The sequence below is a fragment of the Pituophis catenifer genome, unplaced genomic scaffold (genome assembly GCF_029215685.1).
Source record: "Pituophis catenifer annectens isolate HBS135680 unplaced genomic scaffold, rPitCat1.0.hap2 SCAF_4, whole genome shotgun sequence".
NCBI lineage: Eukaryota > Metazoa > Chordata > Lepidosauria > Squamata > Colubridae > Pituophis > Pituophis catenifer.
The window spans coordinates 120,038,570-120,056,449 of NW_027256884.1; the positions used below are offsets into that span (position 1 = coordinate 120,038,570).

Sequence of the window (17,880 nt, forward strand, 5' to 3'; positions counted from 1 at the left end):
TAGCACCCCTGCTTCAGATGCTTTGGAGGAGAGCTTGACTCCCTCTTCTTTGTGGCAACCCCTGAAATATTGGAACACTGCTATCATGTCACTCCCAGTCCTTCTTTTCATTAAACTAGATATACCCAATTCCAGCAACCGTTCTTTATATGTTTTAGCCTCCAGTCCCCTAATCGTCTTTGTTGCTTTGTTGATACTGAGATTCAGGATGCTTTCCATATGCAGTGACCATCTCTATCTTCAAAGGCACTTTGAAAGCTTCTCAGTCAATAGAACAAAGAAACCAGAATCGCAGCTCAACTCAGCAACCCATCATAAAAATACAGTACTATTATTGGCAGCTCTTTTCTCCTTCAAAAATTTTCTGCTTGGCCCGTTCTGATTTGGGATGGTTGTAGAGTTATTTCTTTTTGGTCATTCCTTTGGTTTGGTTTTTAGAATTATTTCCTTTATCTTGCATTCTCTGGACTGCCTTTTCTTGTCATCTCCTCCCCCCACCCCCCCTTTTTTTTTTCTTTAAATGGAGACTTGAGTGTGCATTTGCAAATACAAAAGAGGCTATGCTGGCTGGTCTGGTGTGTGTGTGTGTGTGTGTGTGTGTGTGTGTGTGTGTGTGCAGTCTCGTCATGCTTTTGTGCATTGTTGGTGCAGACCATGATCCATTTTGATGGAACGGCTTGTGTCAAGTTGCTGGCGTGACCTGAACCTTGCAGTTTTTCTGTCTCTTTAGCTATTCAAGCATAAAAAGTAGCTTTGATGAAAAGGGACATTTGACTCCTTAAACTTTTTTGTTCTCTCTGATACTAACAATGTTAGTATCTGATACTAACAATTCATATTTAGGATTTAGGATATAAATACTGACATGTGAGCAGGAGGCTTTTTTTCTGTTTCCCAAGTCTTCTTTCCTTCCCACTTTCCTTCCTTCCTTCCTTCCTTCCTTCCTTCCTCTCCCTCTTTCTTTCCTTCCTTCCCTCTTCCCTCCCTTCCTTCCTTCCCTCCCTCCATCCTTCCCTCTCTCCCTCTTTCCTTCCTTCCTTCCTTCCTTCCCCTCCCTCTTTCTTTCCTTCCTTCTTTCCTTCCTTTCCTCCCTCTTTCCTCCCTCCCTCCATCCTTCCCTCTCTCCCTCTTTCCTTCCTTCCTTCTCTTCCTCTTTCCTTCCTTCCCCTCCCTCTTTCTTTCCTTCCTTCTTTCCTTCCTTTCCTCCCTCTTCCCTCCCTCCCTCCATCCTTCCCTCTCTCCCTCTTTCCTTCCTTCCTTCCTTCCTTCTCTTCCTCTTTCCTTCCTTCCTTCCCTCTTTCCTTCCTTCCTTCCTTCCTTCCTGTACCCCTCCTGTCTCTCATTTTCACTCTACTGAAAACTAGAGAGTCTCTTCTGGGAGACTTTTACCACCCCTCCTCTTTTCAATTATTGTTTTTTAATTGAAATGAAATTTAAATGTAGAGAAAAGTTAATGTTTTAAACTTAGGCAAGAAAAATCAAGTATAAAGGTACAGATTAGGTGAAACCTAGCTCAGCAGTAGAGTAACTGTGAGAGGGATCTTGGAAATGAGGTCAACTTATTTTCCAAAGCACCAGAAAGCAAAACAAGAAACAATGGATGGAAACTAATCAAGGAGAGAAGCAACCTAGAATGAAGGATACATTTCCTAACAGTGAGAAGACTAAACCAGTGGAACAGCCTGCCTTCAGAAGCTGTGGGTGCTCCATCACAGAGGCTCTTAAGAAGAGACTGTACAGCCACTTGTCTGCAATGGTATAGGGTCTCCTGCTTGATCAAGGGGTTGGACTAGAAGATCTCCAAGATCCCTTCCAACTCTGTTATTCTGAACTAACATATTATCAATACATTGTCTCTACTGCAGCTCTTCCTCTTGTCCTCTACAATCATTCCCAGATGCCATTACAGCAAATTAGTCCTCTATATTCCCCTCAAAGGCGTTACCTTTGGATTATGAATTAAAAAGCGTTAACAATGGATTCCATTCAAAGGGAAAATGTATGATCCACCTAGTCCCGTGATGGCGAATATATGGCACCCGTGCCAGAGGTGGCACACAGTGCCCTCTCTGTGGGCACGCGAGCCATCACCCGTTCAGCTCCGCTAGCTGGTCATCGGGTCTGTGCCGTGTATGCGCAGGGGTGGGGCTTGTGGGGGGGGTGCCCACGCATGCGTGGAGGGTGGGGCATGTGGGGGGGCGAGGTGCATGCTCAGGGGCGGGGCACATGTGGCAGGGCCATGCACGCATGCATGGGGTGGGGTGCACGCACGGGGACCACACACATGCATGTTGGCAGGGTGCATGCGATGGGGCAGCGCACACATTGCATTTTGGGGGGTTTGGGTGCATGTGCACACATTCGTGCGCTCGCACACTTTGGGCACTCGGTCCGGAAAAGGTTAGCCATCACTGACCTAGTCAATGGGACTAGTGTACTGAGTGTCTATAGCCATGATGGCGAACCTATGGCACGCGTGCCACAGGTGGCACGCGTAGCCATATCAGTGGGCACGCGAGCTCAGCTCCAGGGCGCATGCGCGCACTGGCCAGCTGATTTTCAGGCCTTCTGGGCCCACCAGAAGTCAGGAAACAGGCTGTTTCCTGACTCCAGAGGGCCTGAGGAGAGTGGGGAAGGCTGTTTTTGCCCTCCCCAGGCTCCTGGAGAGGCTCTGGAGCCTGGGGAGAGCAAAAAATGGGCCTTCTAGTCCCAATGGAAGTTGGCAAATCGGTCGTTTCCGGCTTCCGGGGGAGTGGGGACGGCCGTTTTCACCTTCCCCAGGCTCCTAGAGAGGCTTTGGAGCCTGGGGAGAGCAAAAAACAGGGCTACCGTGCCATCGTGTGCCAAAGTAGGGGGACCTCAGGGTGGTCTCACACACACATGCACAGGGGTGGGGCGCATAGAATTACGGGTGTGAGCATGCATGTGTACGACCCCCCCCGCGCTCCCCCTGCTTTTGGCACGCGATGGCAAAAAGGTTAGCCATCACTGGTCTATAGTATTTCTCAGATGAGACATTTGAGCCTCCCCACAGACTCAGGCGTTTATAAAAGATGGGGACTCTCAGAGGTTATTAAGTGTGAAATTATTGGTTTCTATTATCCAGTGCAGTGTTCATGTTAACTGAATGCCCTGGGAAGTAAAATAAAAGAAAAGAAAAAAAAAAAGCCCATGCCTATAGCCTGAACACATCCGTTAAAATTAACATCCTCTCTTCAGATTCATTCATGGATCAGAGAAATGGCAGCCTCCAAAAGCTATATTACAGCGCATCCGGGAGCATCTGTGGATAATGAAACAGTGGGAATTCACATTTTTATCTGAAGCCGAGGCTTGAAGCTTCAAATTGCTGGCAGAGAGAGGGATGAAAAAAAGAACCGGTGATAGTCATGGAGAGATAAAGTCTCATTAAAAGGTTTCAAGCTTCTGCACAATTGTGCTGCGGGAAAGCTTCGCACCGTCCCACTTCCTGGCTGCTGTCCTACGCCTCCCCTCCTTCATTATTAGAAGCGTTTTATTCTTTCTTTCTATCCTGCTGAACCGATGCCATGGCATCGCTCTGTCCATTCACCACAGAGACGAGCAAGTCGTGGGGCTACAAAGTGCTCAGCTGCAAAGCAGCGGGGGTGGGTGGGTGGGAGACCCCTCTTAAGAGATAAGAGGGCAATTCCAACCCCTCCAGGAATTACCGATTAAGGTAGGGGCTGCTCTAGTTCTTTGTTTCCTTTTGAAAGAAATGTCTAAACCAGGGATGGCTAACCTTTTTCTCATTGTGTGCCGAAACAGCGCACGTGGGTGTGTGACAACACGTGCGCGTGCCGGCACCCATAATGCAATGTGGGCGCCCCCCTGCGCATGCGGGCACGGCACCCCATGCTCTCCCTGCCTCCCTACGCATGCACGCACGACCACCCTATGCCTCGTTTTGGGCCTAGCAGGCCTCCCTGCAGCCTCCTGGGCCCAAAAACAGGCACACCACTCCACCCACTGCCCGTCCCCCATGCATGTGACCCCCACCTCCCCACGACCCTCCCTGCACATGCGCGCATGTCTCCTGCATGCACCCCGCGCATCCCAAAAATCAGGTGGCCAGCGGGAGGTGCATGTGCACGGTAGAGCTGAGCTGGATGAATCTTCGGTGAGTGCTGATTTTGAAGCCAGCTGTGGATTTACCTAATAACTGTCCCATGAAGATTACTTAGCTACTTTAGCTCTTCAGAACAAAGTCTTTATATGTTTGTTTCTAGAAATCCCCAGGAAAGAAGTCTCTATTTTTCAGAGAGCCCAGAGTAATATCACTGTAGTGCACCAAACCTTTAAGAAGTTAATAAAAATAGAATAGATCCCCTTGGACACCACATTTACCGAGAAAAGTAAACATATCCATTGCAAAAAAAAATTTTTTTTTTCAAGTGAGAAAGTTAGATACACTTAATTCATCACCATGGAACAACTAGCAAAGACCCAAATCACTCCCAGGAGTATATTTAGGGAAATTCTCTTTCGTCCCTAGTCCAGCCGTACTGACTGCTTTTCTCCAAACTGCCTGGGAAATATATACAACACAGGACCAATTGCTTGGAGGAAGAAACTTAACGGATGGAAATACCAGGTAGGAAATGATAAAACATTCCCTGCTTGCTTAGCTCCCCCGTCTCCTGTGCTTTGTAAATTGATCTTAAAAAAAAATGCCTTTAATGAACTTTGGAATGTAGTAGCTGCTCAACCTGGGATTATCTAACACAGGGGTGTCAAACTGGATTTCTTCGCGGGCCAGATCAGCATTGTAGTTCTCCTCTGTGGGCCGGCCGGTGGGGTTGGGGGAGAGGGGGAGACAGGACGGATGCCTCCTGCAACACTTTACTGGCCAAAATGGGGCGTGGGTGGGAGATGTATGAGGCACGTTTTCGGCTTGGATGGCCCCCTGCAGCACTTTGCCGGCCAAAACAGGCCACGTGGAGGTCTGTGGACCAGGGATGTGTTGCTCCCAGTTCGCCCTGGTTCAGGCGAATCTGTAATGGTGGCGGTGGGAGGCTCCGCCCTCCCACCCAGACATCCCCCAAAATGCTCTGCGCATGCGCAGAAGCGCCATGTGCTACTGATAGTGAACTGGTAGCGCTGGGATTTGAATACCACCACTGCTGCGCACGCCCCCCCCATGCCCCGTTTTGGCTGCCAGAGGCACCGTGGGCCGGTCGTTTGCTATTTTCAAGCCAGCCCCATGGGCCAGATTTAGGCACCCTGCGGCCCGCTTCTGGCCCGTGGGCCTTGAGTTTGACACCCCTGATTTAATACAAGCAGTCCTCAACTTACAACCACAATTGAGCCCACATTTTTTGTTGCTATCCTGTTTCCCCAAAAATAAGACATCCCCTGATAATAAGTCCAATTGGGCTTTTGAGCACATGTGCTCAAATAAGCCTCCCCCCAAAATAAGCCCTCCCTGAAAATATTTAAACACAGAGCTGGAAATCAGGTATGACAGCAAGAGGAGCCCCGTCTTACTCCACGCACCTCAAAATAATAAGACCTCCCCGAAAATAAGGCCAAACACTTATTTCCGGGTTCAAAAAAATATAAGACACGGTCTTATTTTCGGGGAAACACGGTAACTGAGACAGTGGTTAAGTGAGTTTTGCCCCATTTTAGGAACTTTCTTGCTGCAGTTGTTTAGTGACTCACTGCAGTGGTTAAGTCAATAACATGGTTGTTAAGTGAATCTGGCTTCTCCATTGACATTGCTTGTCAGAAGGTCACAAAAGTTGACCTTATGACCCGGGGACAGTGCAAATGTCGTAAATGTGAGTCAGACTCTGAATTTTGATCACATTAGGCTGGCCTGGCCTAATCTTCATTTTTTCCCCCTTTCCTTTTAAAATGTAAATTTTAATTTGTTTTTAAATTATTGGGGTGTTTTAATTCTGTCTGGGGCCAAACTGTTTAATTCGGTTTTATTCAGCTTTTAAATTTTGTATATATTTATTTTACTTTGTGGCTGTTCACCGCCCTGAGTCCTTCGGGAGTAGGGCGGTATATAAATCCAATAAACTAAACTAAACTAAACTAAACATGAACATGAGGATGCTGCAACACTTGTAAGTGTGAAAAATGGTCGCAAGTCACTTTTCAGTGCTGTTGTTAACTTGGAATGGTCACTAAATGAGCTGTTTTAAGTCACTACCTGCAGTACCAAATAAAAAGAATTCCATGCCACCCGATCATAGTTCTAAGTCCATTCTCCAATGGGGATTCCCTCTAAGACCCAAAGTTACCAAAACAGCCATAAAATGTCCGAGGAATCATCACAGACATGCATAATATCAGTGCTGGTATTCAGCTGGTTCTATCTGTTCGGACGAACCGGTAGCGGCGGCTGCGGGAAGGTCTGCCCACCTGGATGTCATTATGTCATATTTTTGATGCTCTGCACATGCATGGAAGACTCTGCGCATGCGCGGAGGTGGCATATTTGCTTCCATTTGCAAACCGGTAGCGAAGGTAAGTGAGTACCATCCCTGCACAATATATATGTCTCTGTCTGTCTGTCTGTCCAATGTGGATGGGTTTATGAATCCAAAGGGCAGAGAAGATTGTCCGTTTGTGTCAAGATTTCTAAATAAATAAAAGCCTTGATCCAATGCTGACCATTTCTTTATCTGCTGCTTTAGAAGCAAGTCGGGATCTACCATCTCAGAAGTGGCTCATAAAATAGTTTAATCTGAAATCCCGTTGCATTCCAGATGGTGTATTTCTTAGCAAATTAGCTTTAGAAAGGCAACCGTATCCACAACAGCAAAAAAAAAAAAATAACGTGAACAATTTTTACAAAGATAATATGCATCAGAAGGCAAATAAAGGCAGCTGCTTAATAAAGCTGCCTGTCTGGAAGGCAAAATAGATAAAAGCCAATGAGCTCATTATTAGGGCTAATTAGGTTTTATGGCAACCCGTTGATTTCTATGGGAACTGACCACACCTACCTTCTTTTGAGATTACATGTCTTCAAATTTTAAACTGCAGTTAAAACAATTGCCTTAAATCACGTACATGAAACTCTTGAGCAGGGGTGTCAAACTTGATTTCATCGAGGGCCGCATCAGGGTTGTGTTTGACCTCGGGGGGCCGGGGTGGGTGTGGCCAGGGTGGGGTGTGGCTAGCTTGATATCACTTGTGTCGGGGGCACCTGTGGCGGCCCGAGCACTCTGCCAGCGAAAACGGCCTCCTGAGTTCCGTTTCCGGCTGCGACGGCCTCCTGAAACTCTCTGCCAGCTAAAATGGAGCTTGCGAGAGCCGCAAGTGGCCCTCCCGAGCTCTATTTTCGTGGCCAGAGGCATTGCAGGCCGGTTCTTCGCTGTTTTAAGGGTGGCCCCATGGGCCAGATCTAAGCACCCCGTGGGCTTTGAGTTTGACACCCCTGCTCTTGAGCATAAAAAAGTCTTAGAGGGTTGTATGTTATAAAATAAAAAAAATGAAGCAAAAAAAAACCCACTTAGAGGTTATTTAATTCTTGGTTTGCTAACCTGCTTCAATGGTGTACATCAACTCTGCGTTCTCTCCTTTATCTTTGTCCAGGGCAGTAACCTGCAAAACTGCAGATCCGACGGCAGCCGATTCAAACACAGAGGCTTCGTACAGAGGGCTGGTGAAGTAAGGACTGTGATCATTGGAATCCTCCACGTTTACAATGATCCTCGCCAAGTTACGTCGATAAGGAAACTCCTGGTCTCGAACCTGGAGGAAAGAGGAAATAATCTCTTCAGTAGGGCAAGTGAGAAATATTTGTCACCCTTGTGCCCAGTTGGAAAGTGGAGTAGTTTTTAAGTTTGCTTCTTTTGTTTTTCTTAAGCGTTATTGATGTGCTCCAGGGCATTTGTAAATCATAGGACCCTTGTGGTTAGAATGCAGTACTGCAAGCTACTTCTGCTGACTGCCGGCTGCCAGCAATTCGGCAGTTCGAGTCTCACCAGCTCAAGGTTGACTCAGCCTTCCATCTTTCCGAGGTGGGTAAAATGAGGACCCAGATTGTTGGGGGCAATAGGCTGACTCTGTAAATCGCTTAGAGAGGGCTGTAAAAGCACTGCAAAGCGGTATATAAGTCTAAGTGCTATTGCTATTTTATACTTAGTATAAGACCACACTTGGAATACTGCATCTAGTTTTGGTCGCCACGATATAAAGAAGATGTTGAGACCAGTGGTGAAATTCAATTTTTTTTACTACCAGTTCTGTGGGCATGGCTTGGTGGGCGTGGCAGGGGAAGGATACTGCAAAATCTCCATTCCCATCCCACTCTGGGGCCAGCGAGAGGTGGTATTTGCCAGTTTTCCAAACTATTCAAAATTTCCGCTACCTATTCTCCAGAACCTGTCAGAACCTGCTGGATTTCACCCCTGGTTGAAACTCTGGAGAGAGTGCAGAGAAGAGCAACAAAGATGATTACGTGACTGGTGGTTAAAACATATGAAGAACGGTTGCAAGAACTGGGTAAGTCCAGTCTAGTGAAAAGAAAGACTAGGGGTGACATGATAGCAGTGTTTCAATATCTAAGCGGCTACTCCAAAGAAGAGGGAGTCAAGCTATTCTCCAAAGCACCTGAGGGCAGGACAAGAAGCAATGGGTGGAAACTAATCAAGGAGAGAGCCAACATAGAATTAAGGAGAAATTTCCTGACAGAACAATTAACCAGTGGAACAACCTGCCTCCAGAAGTTGTGAATGCTCCAACACTGGAGGTTTTTAAGAAGATGTTGGATAACCATTTGTCTGAAGTGGTGTAGGATTTCCTGCCTGGCAGGGGGTTGGACTAGACAACTCTGTTAGTCCCTTCCAACTCTGTTAGTCTGTTAAAAAAACACTGGAGGTTTTTAAGAAGAGATTGGACAGCCATTGGTCTGAAATGGTACAGGGTTTTCTGTCTGAGCAGGGGGTTGGACTAGAAGACCTCTAAGGTCCCTTCCAACTCTTTTTATTCTGCTAAAGATGTCTGTTGCAGACTGAAGAGCTCCGGATACATGAGAATACATGAGGAGCCTGAGTGGCGTAGGAGGCTAATGCCTCCTACTAAGGCAGCATTTAACATCCAGCTGCCTGCAATTACTGCGAGTTCAATTCTCACCAGGCTCAAGGTTGACTCAGCCTTCCATCCTTTCTAAGGTGGGTAAAATGAGGACCCGGTTTGTGGGGGCAATAAGCTGACTTTGTATAAAAATATACAAAAGTATGAAGGCTATTGCTTAATGCATTGTAAGCCACCCTGAGTCTCCGGAGAAGGGCGGCATATAAAAATAAATAAATAAATAAAAAAATATGGTCCCGTGAGCTGGCCTCCTAGTTTGAGAAGTGTTGTATGATTGCGCCCAGAAAGATTATTATTACTCCTCATCCTACAAAATAAGTGATGGTGGACAACAGTTGCAGCATCTAATAGTTGGCCACTTCAAGGTGCTCGATTGATTTCTTAGAATGTCTTCACACATCACCACCCCAGTAGTCCTCAACTTACGACCACAACTGAGCCCAACATTTCTGTTGCTAAGCGAGACAGTTGTTGAGTGAGTTTTGCCCTATTTTACGATCTTTCTTGCCACAACTGTTAAGTGAATCACTGTGGTTGTTAAGTTAGTAACATGATTGTTAGAAGGTCACAAAAGATCGCAAAAAGGGATCACACGACTCTGGGTCATAAATGTGAGTCACTTGTCAAGCATCCAAATATAAATCAAGTGACTATGGAGATGCTGCAACGGTCATAAGTGTGAAAAATGATCCTAAGTCAAATTTTTTTCGGTGTCGTTGTTAACTTCGAACAGATACTAAACAGCTGGTTGTAAGTCGAGGACTACCTGTATGGGAAATTGTAATCAGCAGTTGTCTTTTAGTCACTACAGTGAATCCAATTCCAATGATGCAAATAACCTTTCTTAGGGCTTTTGGCACCCGAGATGTGGAAATTCAACACGAGTGTGGAAATTCTTAAAAATCATCTTTGGGGGAAAAAAAACCCGGTTATTGTTCCACTCGACACACACTTCACAGTGGGACAATTTCTACCATGTAATTTAGGCACCAGCAAAATCAGTTATCTTCTGCCTTTTCGAAAACCCGGCAGAAATCTGCAATAAAGCGGACCGTTTGACTTTTAAGAGCTGAGCACAGCAAGAAAAGCGACAATCGCTTTGTTAACAGCTTTCCCAAAGAATGTTCAGATTCCGAAGAATACACTTTAAAAAAGTTACCTCCGATAAAAGGGCCTTGACACTGGGAGATGATGATGTTTCCAACATGTTCGGCTTCAAGATGGTACAAGCATTTTGCAAGATAAAAAATTCCTCTTTTCGTATTAAACCTCACAAAGCCTCCACGGCGAATAAATGCATTGCCGTGGAAGGGAGGGAATTAAAAAAAAAACCTAATTATTGCCTCCTTAACCAAATCTAAAGCCGTTTTGCTTATCGGGAAGACTATAGCACGGGCCTATTAAAAGCTGGCAATTGTGTTGCGGAAGAGTACAGCTTAATATTCTCCGCTTACCATTATGTTGAGGATGTGCTTATCTTGAGCTTCATGATCTAAACGCTCAGCGGTATAGAGGACGCCTGTGTTGGGATCCATCCTGAATTTTCTCATGCTGATAGAATCAAGGCTGCTGTGAATGATGTAGCTGAGCTTGTGCTTCTCATCTCTGTCCATGGCTTCTACTTGAAGGATCTCGGTGTCGGGCATGATGTCCTCAGAAATCATCACATCGTAGTTTGGGTGGGAAAATTCTGGACCATTATCGTTGTTGTCCAAAACTTTGATTAATACCTTTAGTTAAGTATCAAAAGAGGGGGAAAAAAAGAACAACAAGATTTATACATCTACCAACTCTTGCCAAAAGGACGTATGATTATTTGGACATAACATTCAATTTTACAGCTACTAAGATTGTTGGCCGTGCAGGTACAAAAATAGCCAGAGAAACAGGCCTCTTGCCAGTCAGCAGGAATGCTGATTTACCACCACTTAGGAACCGAGGTCTTGGCAGTACAAAGAAACAACAGCCAATCAGCACATCAATCAACCAATAGGAAAGCATCATATAAATATGACTCATAGAATAGCACAAAGCATATATTCCAGTAGAGAGAAATTCCCTGAAAATGGGCTGCAGCGTGAGCCCAAAAGGTTGGAAGAGTATCACCAGGAGGCTGTGAGTTCTAGTCTTGTGTTAGGCATGAATGTTGACTGGGTGACCTTGGGCCAATCACCAGCAGACTATGAGTTCTAGTCCCGCCTTAGGATGAAACAAGATTGGGTGACCTTGGCCAATTACCAGGAGACAGTAAGTTCTAGTCCCACCTTAGGCATGAAAGCCAGCCAGATGACTTTGGGCCAGCACCTCTCTTCTAGCCCAACTCACCTCACAAGGTTGTTGTTGGGAAAATAGGATGGGGGAAAGAGTATTAGGTATTTTCACTGCCTTGGGTTACTTATAAAGCAATAAAGGCATGTTAAAAGTCTAATAAACAAATAAAAAGATTATAACCGACAAAGATTGGATCTTGGAGATATGATTTCATAAGACTAGTAGATAATTATTAGATTGAATGCTTTGGATGTATGTGTGAAAGTCATTTCATAGTTATCTAAAGCCAAAACTGAACATAACTGTCCATTCCCAAAGGTGCTTTTTTCGAAAGGCAACTGGACTTTCTTTGTTTTTCCTTGAAGGCGTTTCGGATGAGAAGCTAAACATCTTCAAGCAAAACAAAGGAAGTCCAATTGCCTTGTGAAAAAGCACCTTTGGGACAACCATGGCCTGGATGACTGAGAATCTCCATAGACATAACTGTCCATTGAACCCCTCACTATCCACATCTTCTATTCCTTCATTAAAAAAAAAAAAAAAGGTATTGCATTGCTTCTATGGGAAGATGTGTATGTTTACAGTCTAAAGAAAAGACAACTGGTGATGGATTTGGTATTCAAATATCTGAAAGGCAGGGGTGAAATCCAGCAGGTTCTGACGAACTGGTAGCGGAAATTTTGAGTAGTTTGGAGAACTGGTAGTGGGATTTTTGAGTAGTTCGGAGAACCGGCAAATACCACCTCTGGCTGGCCCCAGAGTGGGGTGGGAATGGAGATTCTGCAGTATCCTTCCCCTGCCACGCCCACCAAGCCACACCACGTCCACCAAGCCACGCCCACAGAACCGGTAGTAAAAAAATTTGGATTTCACCACTGCTGAAAGGGGATTAGTCAATTAGAAAAGGGAAAGACTTGAGAGCAAGATTCAATTTTATAGGCTTACATTAGGTTAGATTTACATCAAATGTTAATCCTCTTTAGAGGGTGTTTGGTTATCCTATGATTTTATATCTCAAAATAGCAGGAAGACACGGAATTGTTTTAGACATGTCAAATCTGCGGCGGCAAATTGCCCCCACATGATGTTTTTTCCCTTCGTGGGGCTGGGTGGGCGTGGCCTGCACATGACGCATCTAGCCCACGGGCCACGCCAGTTTGACACCTCTGTTTTAGACCATGGTAGACAGAGCTTTAAAAGGTAGAAAATAAAAATTAAAAGTACGCAGAAACTTGAGAGGCATTTGCTGAGCCATTTCTGTGTCAATCCTGAAGCTGACCTAGCCGAGGTCATTTTGAGGCTTCAGTGTTGCCAGACTGGAACTGAGGGATAGGGAGAGAGGAATAGAGATAGAAGGGTTTCGTAGCCAAAACAAAATACTTTCTCCTGGGAACCAAGGCCATTCCCACAGGTGGCCGGGGAGAGGAGGAGTGATGTTGCCAGGCAACCGAATGGGACCTTGATTGGACCGTGTGACTGACTAACTGGGAAATGGGGGAAACTTTTATTTTTAATTAGGTGAAAACCGTGGGGATATTAAGAGTCGGTTCTCACCAGCTTACACCAATATGATATGTCCAATAAACCAATTCTTTGAGGAACCTACATGCCTCGGGGCTGTTTATTATGGATGTATTATTTGGAACCCTGACATTCTGACTTAGAGGGGCAGGGATCTCTCCTTTTCTTCTGGAGTGGAAACCTTCATAAAAAGGCTGAACAAGGATCCGTTGAAGATGCTGTAGCCTCAGATTTCATTAATTAAACAAAAGGGTTAAACCGAACAGACCATTTTCAATCCTTTGGCTCAATAAGTCATACGTAAGATCATCATTTCTGACGTTTTCTGGGTAAAACCAGATAAAAAACCACTAAGGCCTGGCTTTTAACATTCTCCATCTAACTGTGAACAAAGAAACCGGATGGATGAATGAATTCCTATGAAGTAGAAATTCCCCAAACGTTTCTGAGGAGTAGGACTTAATGGTGACTGGAGAATCTCCACAGGAGCAGTTTTCTGCTAGTGTTTTCTTCTGGGATTTAATTTAAGAGTGGAAATCAAGAAGCAGACAGATAATTGGAAAAATCAACATATAACACACTATAGGAGAGACATTCATACACTTAAACTATACAATTAGGACAGCATCACAGTCCACCCACAAACATTTCTTCAATCCCCCCCCCCCCCGTCTTTTGAAAAGCTTTTAGGGCATTTTCTCTTTTATTGAATTATTAGGGAAACATGAAGGATTTTTCTAGTAGAACAAACCAGCAGGCTCTGGCTGGTGAGACGTATGTACTCAATTCCCCGCAATGGACATGTATAAATAATAGTAGGATTGCTATTTAAGAAACTATATCCAGGTAATCCTTGACTTACAATCACATTTGAGCCCAAAATTTCTATTGCTGAACAAGAAGGTTGTTAAATGAGTTTTGCATCATTTCATGACCTTTCTTGCCCTAGTTCAGGTGTCTGCAACCTACAGCTCCACAGCTGCATGCGGCTCTTTGGGCCCTCTGCTGTGGCTCCCTGTTGGATGATCCCACCACTGGCTGGCCCAAGCCCTCGCTCTCCCCTCCCAGTCACTCCTTGCCTGGCCTGAGAAGGTAAGGGCGATGGCGGGGGATGGAGAAGCGGCCGGGGCAGAGACAGATACAGAGAAAGGTGGGGGGGGGGAAGAGAGACATAGAGAGATACAGAGAGAGGGGGGGAGAGAGAGGGAGGAGGCGGGGAGGGAGAGAGGGAGAGAGAGAGAGATGTCAAAAGGGTTTTGTGGTTCCCATTGTTTTTTAGCAACCGGTTTCTCTGCCCTAATGACCAACTGGGTAGGCGTGGCTGGGGGGGTATCATGTGACTGGTGAAAGTGAGTGATGTTGAGTTGGCCACGCCCACCGAGGTTTTGTGGCTCCCGGTGTTTTCTTTTCAGTGGGAAATGGTTCCAAATGGCTCTTTGAGTGTTTAAGGTTGCAGACCCCTGCCCTAGTTGGTAAGTGAATAACTCCGTTGTTAAGTTAGTAACACGGTTGTTAATCTGTGAATCTGGCTTCTCCCATTGACTCTGCTTATCAGAAGGTTGCAAAAAGTGATCACACGACCCTGGGACATTGCAACCATCATCAATACATGCCAGTTGCCAAGAGCCCAAATTTTGATCGTGGGACCCTTCTGCATTGGTTGTAAGTGTGAAAAACGGTTATGGGTCACGATTTTCAGGGCCACAGTAACTTCGAACGATCACTAAACGAATGATTGTAAGTCAGGGACTACCTGTATGAACTATTACAGCAATATTTTATGAAAATAGTTCCCCAAGAAACATGAAACATTAGCTTTCCACGACATTAGCAACATTTCATGACATCTGTTGAACGTTTTACCAGAAAATACACCCACAACTGACCCTCTCCTCCATCATCTGGAAAGATCCATCTTGGGAACAGTCTAGAAGGCAGCCATAATAAAACTCTACGCTACGGTTATATGTTACTGAAGAAGCTGAGGTAGCCTTAGGGAGGAGTTGTTTCCTAAGGTTGGGGGAATGTAAAGAACTGATACCTAGATCTGTTAAATAAATCCTGCAAAATCTATAATGCTCGAACTGACCTTCTTTGCTTATGACTGCTTACTAAGAAAAATAACTGAAGTGTAATGTTATACCCTGAAATTGAGAACAATGTTAGAGATTTCAGCTTGTGTTTCCATAATAAGTTCTCTTCCCCTCTGCGTTTTCAAGGAGGTACGGATTTTCCCAGGGGTGAAATCCACTTACCTTCGCTACCGGTTCGCAAATGTGAGCACACACGGGCACTTGCTATGCTTGCGCCTCCTCCACGCATGCGCAGAACCTTCTGTGAATGTGCTGAGGGTCAAAAATGGATGTGATGACACCCAGGCGAGTGGGCGGAGCCTCCCATCACCGGCGCTACCGGTTCGTCTAAGCCGGATAGAACCAGCTGCATTTCACTACTGGATTTCCCTCCCCCAGAGAAATCTGGAGCAGAGGAATATGGAGTTAAACATTGAATACAGCCCCTTTTTGTATGTAGTGGGCTTCGCTTTTAGTTGGCACCTTGTCATGGACACACGTGTCCCCAATATACCAGCAGCTGCAGACTATAAGTTGCCGAAGGATTTGTCAGCCCAAATATCATGGTTTATGCAAAAAAAGAGAAAAGAATGAACAGCAGCTGCTCAGCTATGGCATAGACTGCTTCTTAAAATCACAGGGGAATGGGGAAAACGTCTCCCTTAGAACAGAAAATAACTTTCAGCAGAAAGAAAGAGGGAATATTTAATATCACATGTGAAGCTTACAATGGAAGCCACTGCAACTAAACTTTTATTTCTTTTTTGCCTTTTTTGAGTGGCGTTTCTCACATCCTTTTGAATTTTCTTGTTGTATTTTACAGTTATTCATGTAAAGGAAAAGGAAATCTCCAATGTACAGTATATGTTTGGATTGTTTCTTGTCCAAATATTGGATAAAATTCAGATGTTTGGTAACAGGCATGAATTTATGATGGTTACAATGTCCCAGGGTCATAGGTCTGCCATTTGTGTCCTTCTCAGCCAACTTCCAACAAGTTAAAATCAACAGGGGAGACAGATCCGTGTAACAAACACACGATTCAGTCAACAACATCAGTAAATTCAGTTAATAGCTGTAAAAATCCAGTACGATTCACTTAACAACTGCCTTTGGTTAGCAACTGATATTCTCATCCCAAATGTGGTTGTAAGTTGAGGATTACCTGTTTATAATGAGAGGAGGAGGAGGAGGAGGGGGTGGAGTAGAAGGAGAAGAAGGGGAAGAAAAGAAGATGAAGAGGAGGAAGAAGAAGAGGAAGAAGAAGTAGAAGGAGGAAGAAGAAATAGAAGAAGAAGAAAAGGAAGAGCAAGAAGAAGTAGAAGAAGAGGAAGAAGAGGAGGAAGAAGAGGAGGAGGAAGAAGAAGAGGAGGAAGAAGTAGTAGAAGAAGAAGAGGAAGAGGAGGAAGAAGAGGAGGAGGAGGAAGAAGAAGAAGAAGAGGAGGAAGAAGAAGAAGAGGAAGAAGAAGTAGAAGAAGAAGAGGAGGAAGAAGAAGTAGAAGTAGAAGAAGAAAAGGAAGAGGAAGAAGAAGAGGAGGAAGAAGAAGTAGAAGTAGAAGTAGAAGAAGAAGAAAAGGAAGAGGAAAAAGAAGAGGAGGAGGAAGAAGTAGAAGCAGAAGAAGAAGAAAAGGAAGAGGAAGAAGAAGAGGAGGAGGAAGAAGAAGAAGAAGAGGAAGAAAAAGAAGAGGAAGAAGAAGAGGAGGAAGAGGAAGAAGAAGAGGAGGAGGAAGAAGAAGAAGAGGAGGAGGAAGAAGAGGAAGACAACTTGATTTTTCTCACCGAGAACCTGGTTCCTCCTCCTTCCTGTTAGTGGTTTTTTTTTTTTTGCAAAAACCCATGTTTTAGGGGTTTCCCTCTCATTCTCCTCACTGGAAAAAAAAAAAAACTATTTCTCCTTGGATTTTTGAAAGAGGTATCAGGAGGAAAAATGCTGAGAACACCATTTACACAAACCATATGCAGGAACACACCGTTCTGAATTTTGTTGCCCAAGGTGAAGTAGGAGACAGCAACCACCGCTAACAAACTTGACAATTCAAGCCAACCACGTTTCTGACATTCCAGCAATTTTATTCCCATTATTTATTTTTTTTACCCCTCTAGGTCCTAATAATATAACTTATCCTATTTTTCTGCAGGAGGGAATTGCTGTTCCTGGCCATCAGGTCTGTTCTGTGTTGGTTAGATTTATACAGGTATGAACTGTATGTTAGACAATGCTTCCCTTTGAGTAACTGTAACTTCGGAAACCTTGCCTGCTTGGGTCAGGAGGTGGATTCAGAAATAAAGTCAGCGATATCTCAGCTATATTTTTAATCTGATGACATATTGCTGTAAATGGCTTGACAATCTATATAGGGGAAAGAGTGAGAGCCTGCAAGTGTATATTGGCTGCTGCTGTTGTCCTACTTGTCACATCACACAAATCTTAGCTCAAACTGCCCAAAGAGCTGCTGATCCAGTTCTACAGAGGAATTATTGAGTCTGTCATCTGCACCTCTATAACTGTCTGGTTTGGTTCTGCAACCCAACAAGACAGACACAGACTTCAGAGGATAATTAGAACTGCAGAAAAAACAATGGGTACCAACCTGCCTTCTATTGAGGACCTGTATACTGCACGAGTCAAAAAGAGGGCTGTGAAAATATCTACAGACCCCTCGCATCCTGGACATAAATTGTTTCAACTCCTACCCTCAAAAAGATGCTACAGGGCACTGCACACCAAAACAACTAGACACAAGGACAGTTTTTCCACGAATACCATAACTCTGCTTAACAACTAATTTCCCCAACACTGTCAAATAATTTACTAAGACTGTATTACTATTATTCTTCTCTTCCTTACTAGTATCTATCTCTTTCAGTGGTGAAATGTAAAATTTGTTACTACCGGTTCTATGGGTGTGGCTTGGTGGTGGGTAATGTGATTGAGTGGGCG

General features: G+C 44.7%; 1 protein-coding gene across 1 annotated transcript in view; it reads right to left on the reverse strand.

Moving 5' to 3' along the window:
• The window catches only part of FAT3 (FAT atypical cadherin 3), a 466,547-nt gene that overhangs the window by 135,311 nt on the left and 313,356 nt on the right, over nt 1–17,880 (reverse strand). Inside the window, exons 7-8 of the mRNA XM_070943674.1 lie at nt 10,530–10,805; nt 7,521–7,731 (exon numbers count right to left, since the gene is read on the reverse strand). Of these exons, the coding sequence (XP_070799775.1) occupies nt 7,521–7,731; nt 10,530–10,805 (487 nt within the window). The remainder of the gene's footprint in view (nt 1–7,520; nt 7,732–10,529; nt 10,806–17,880) is intronic.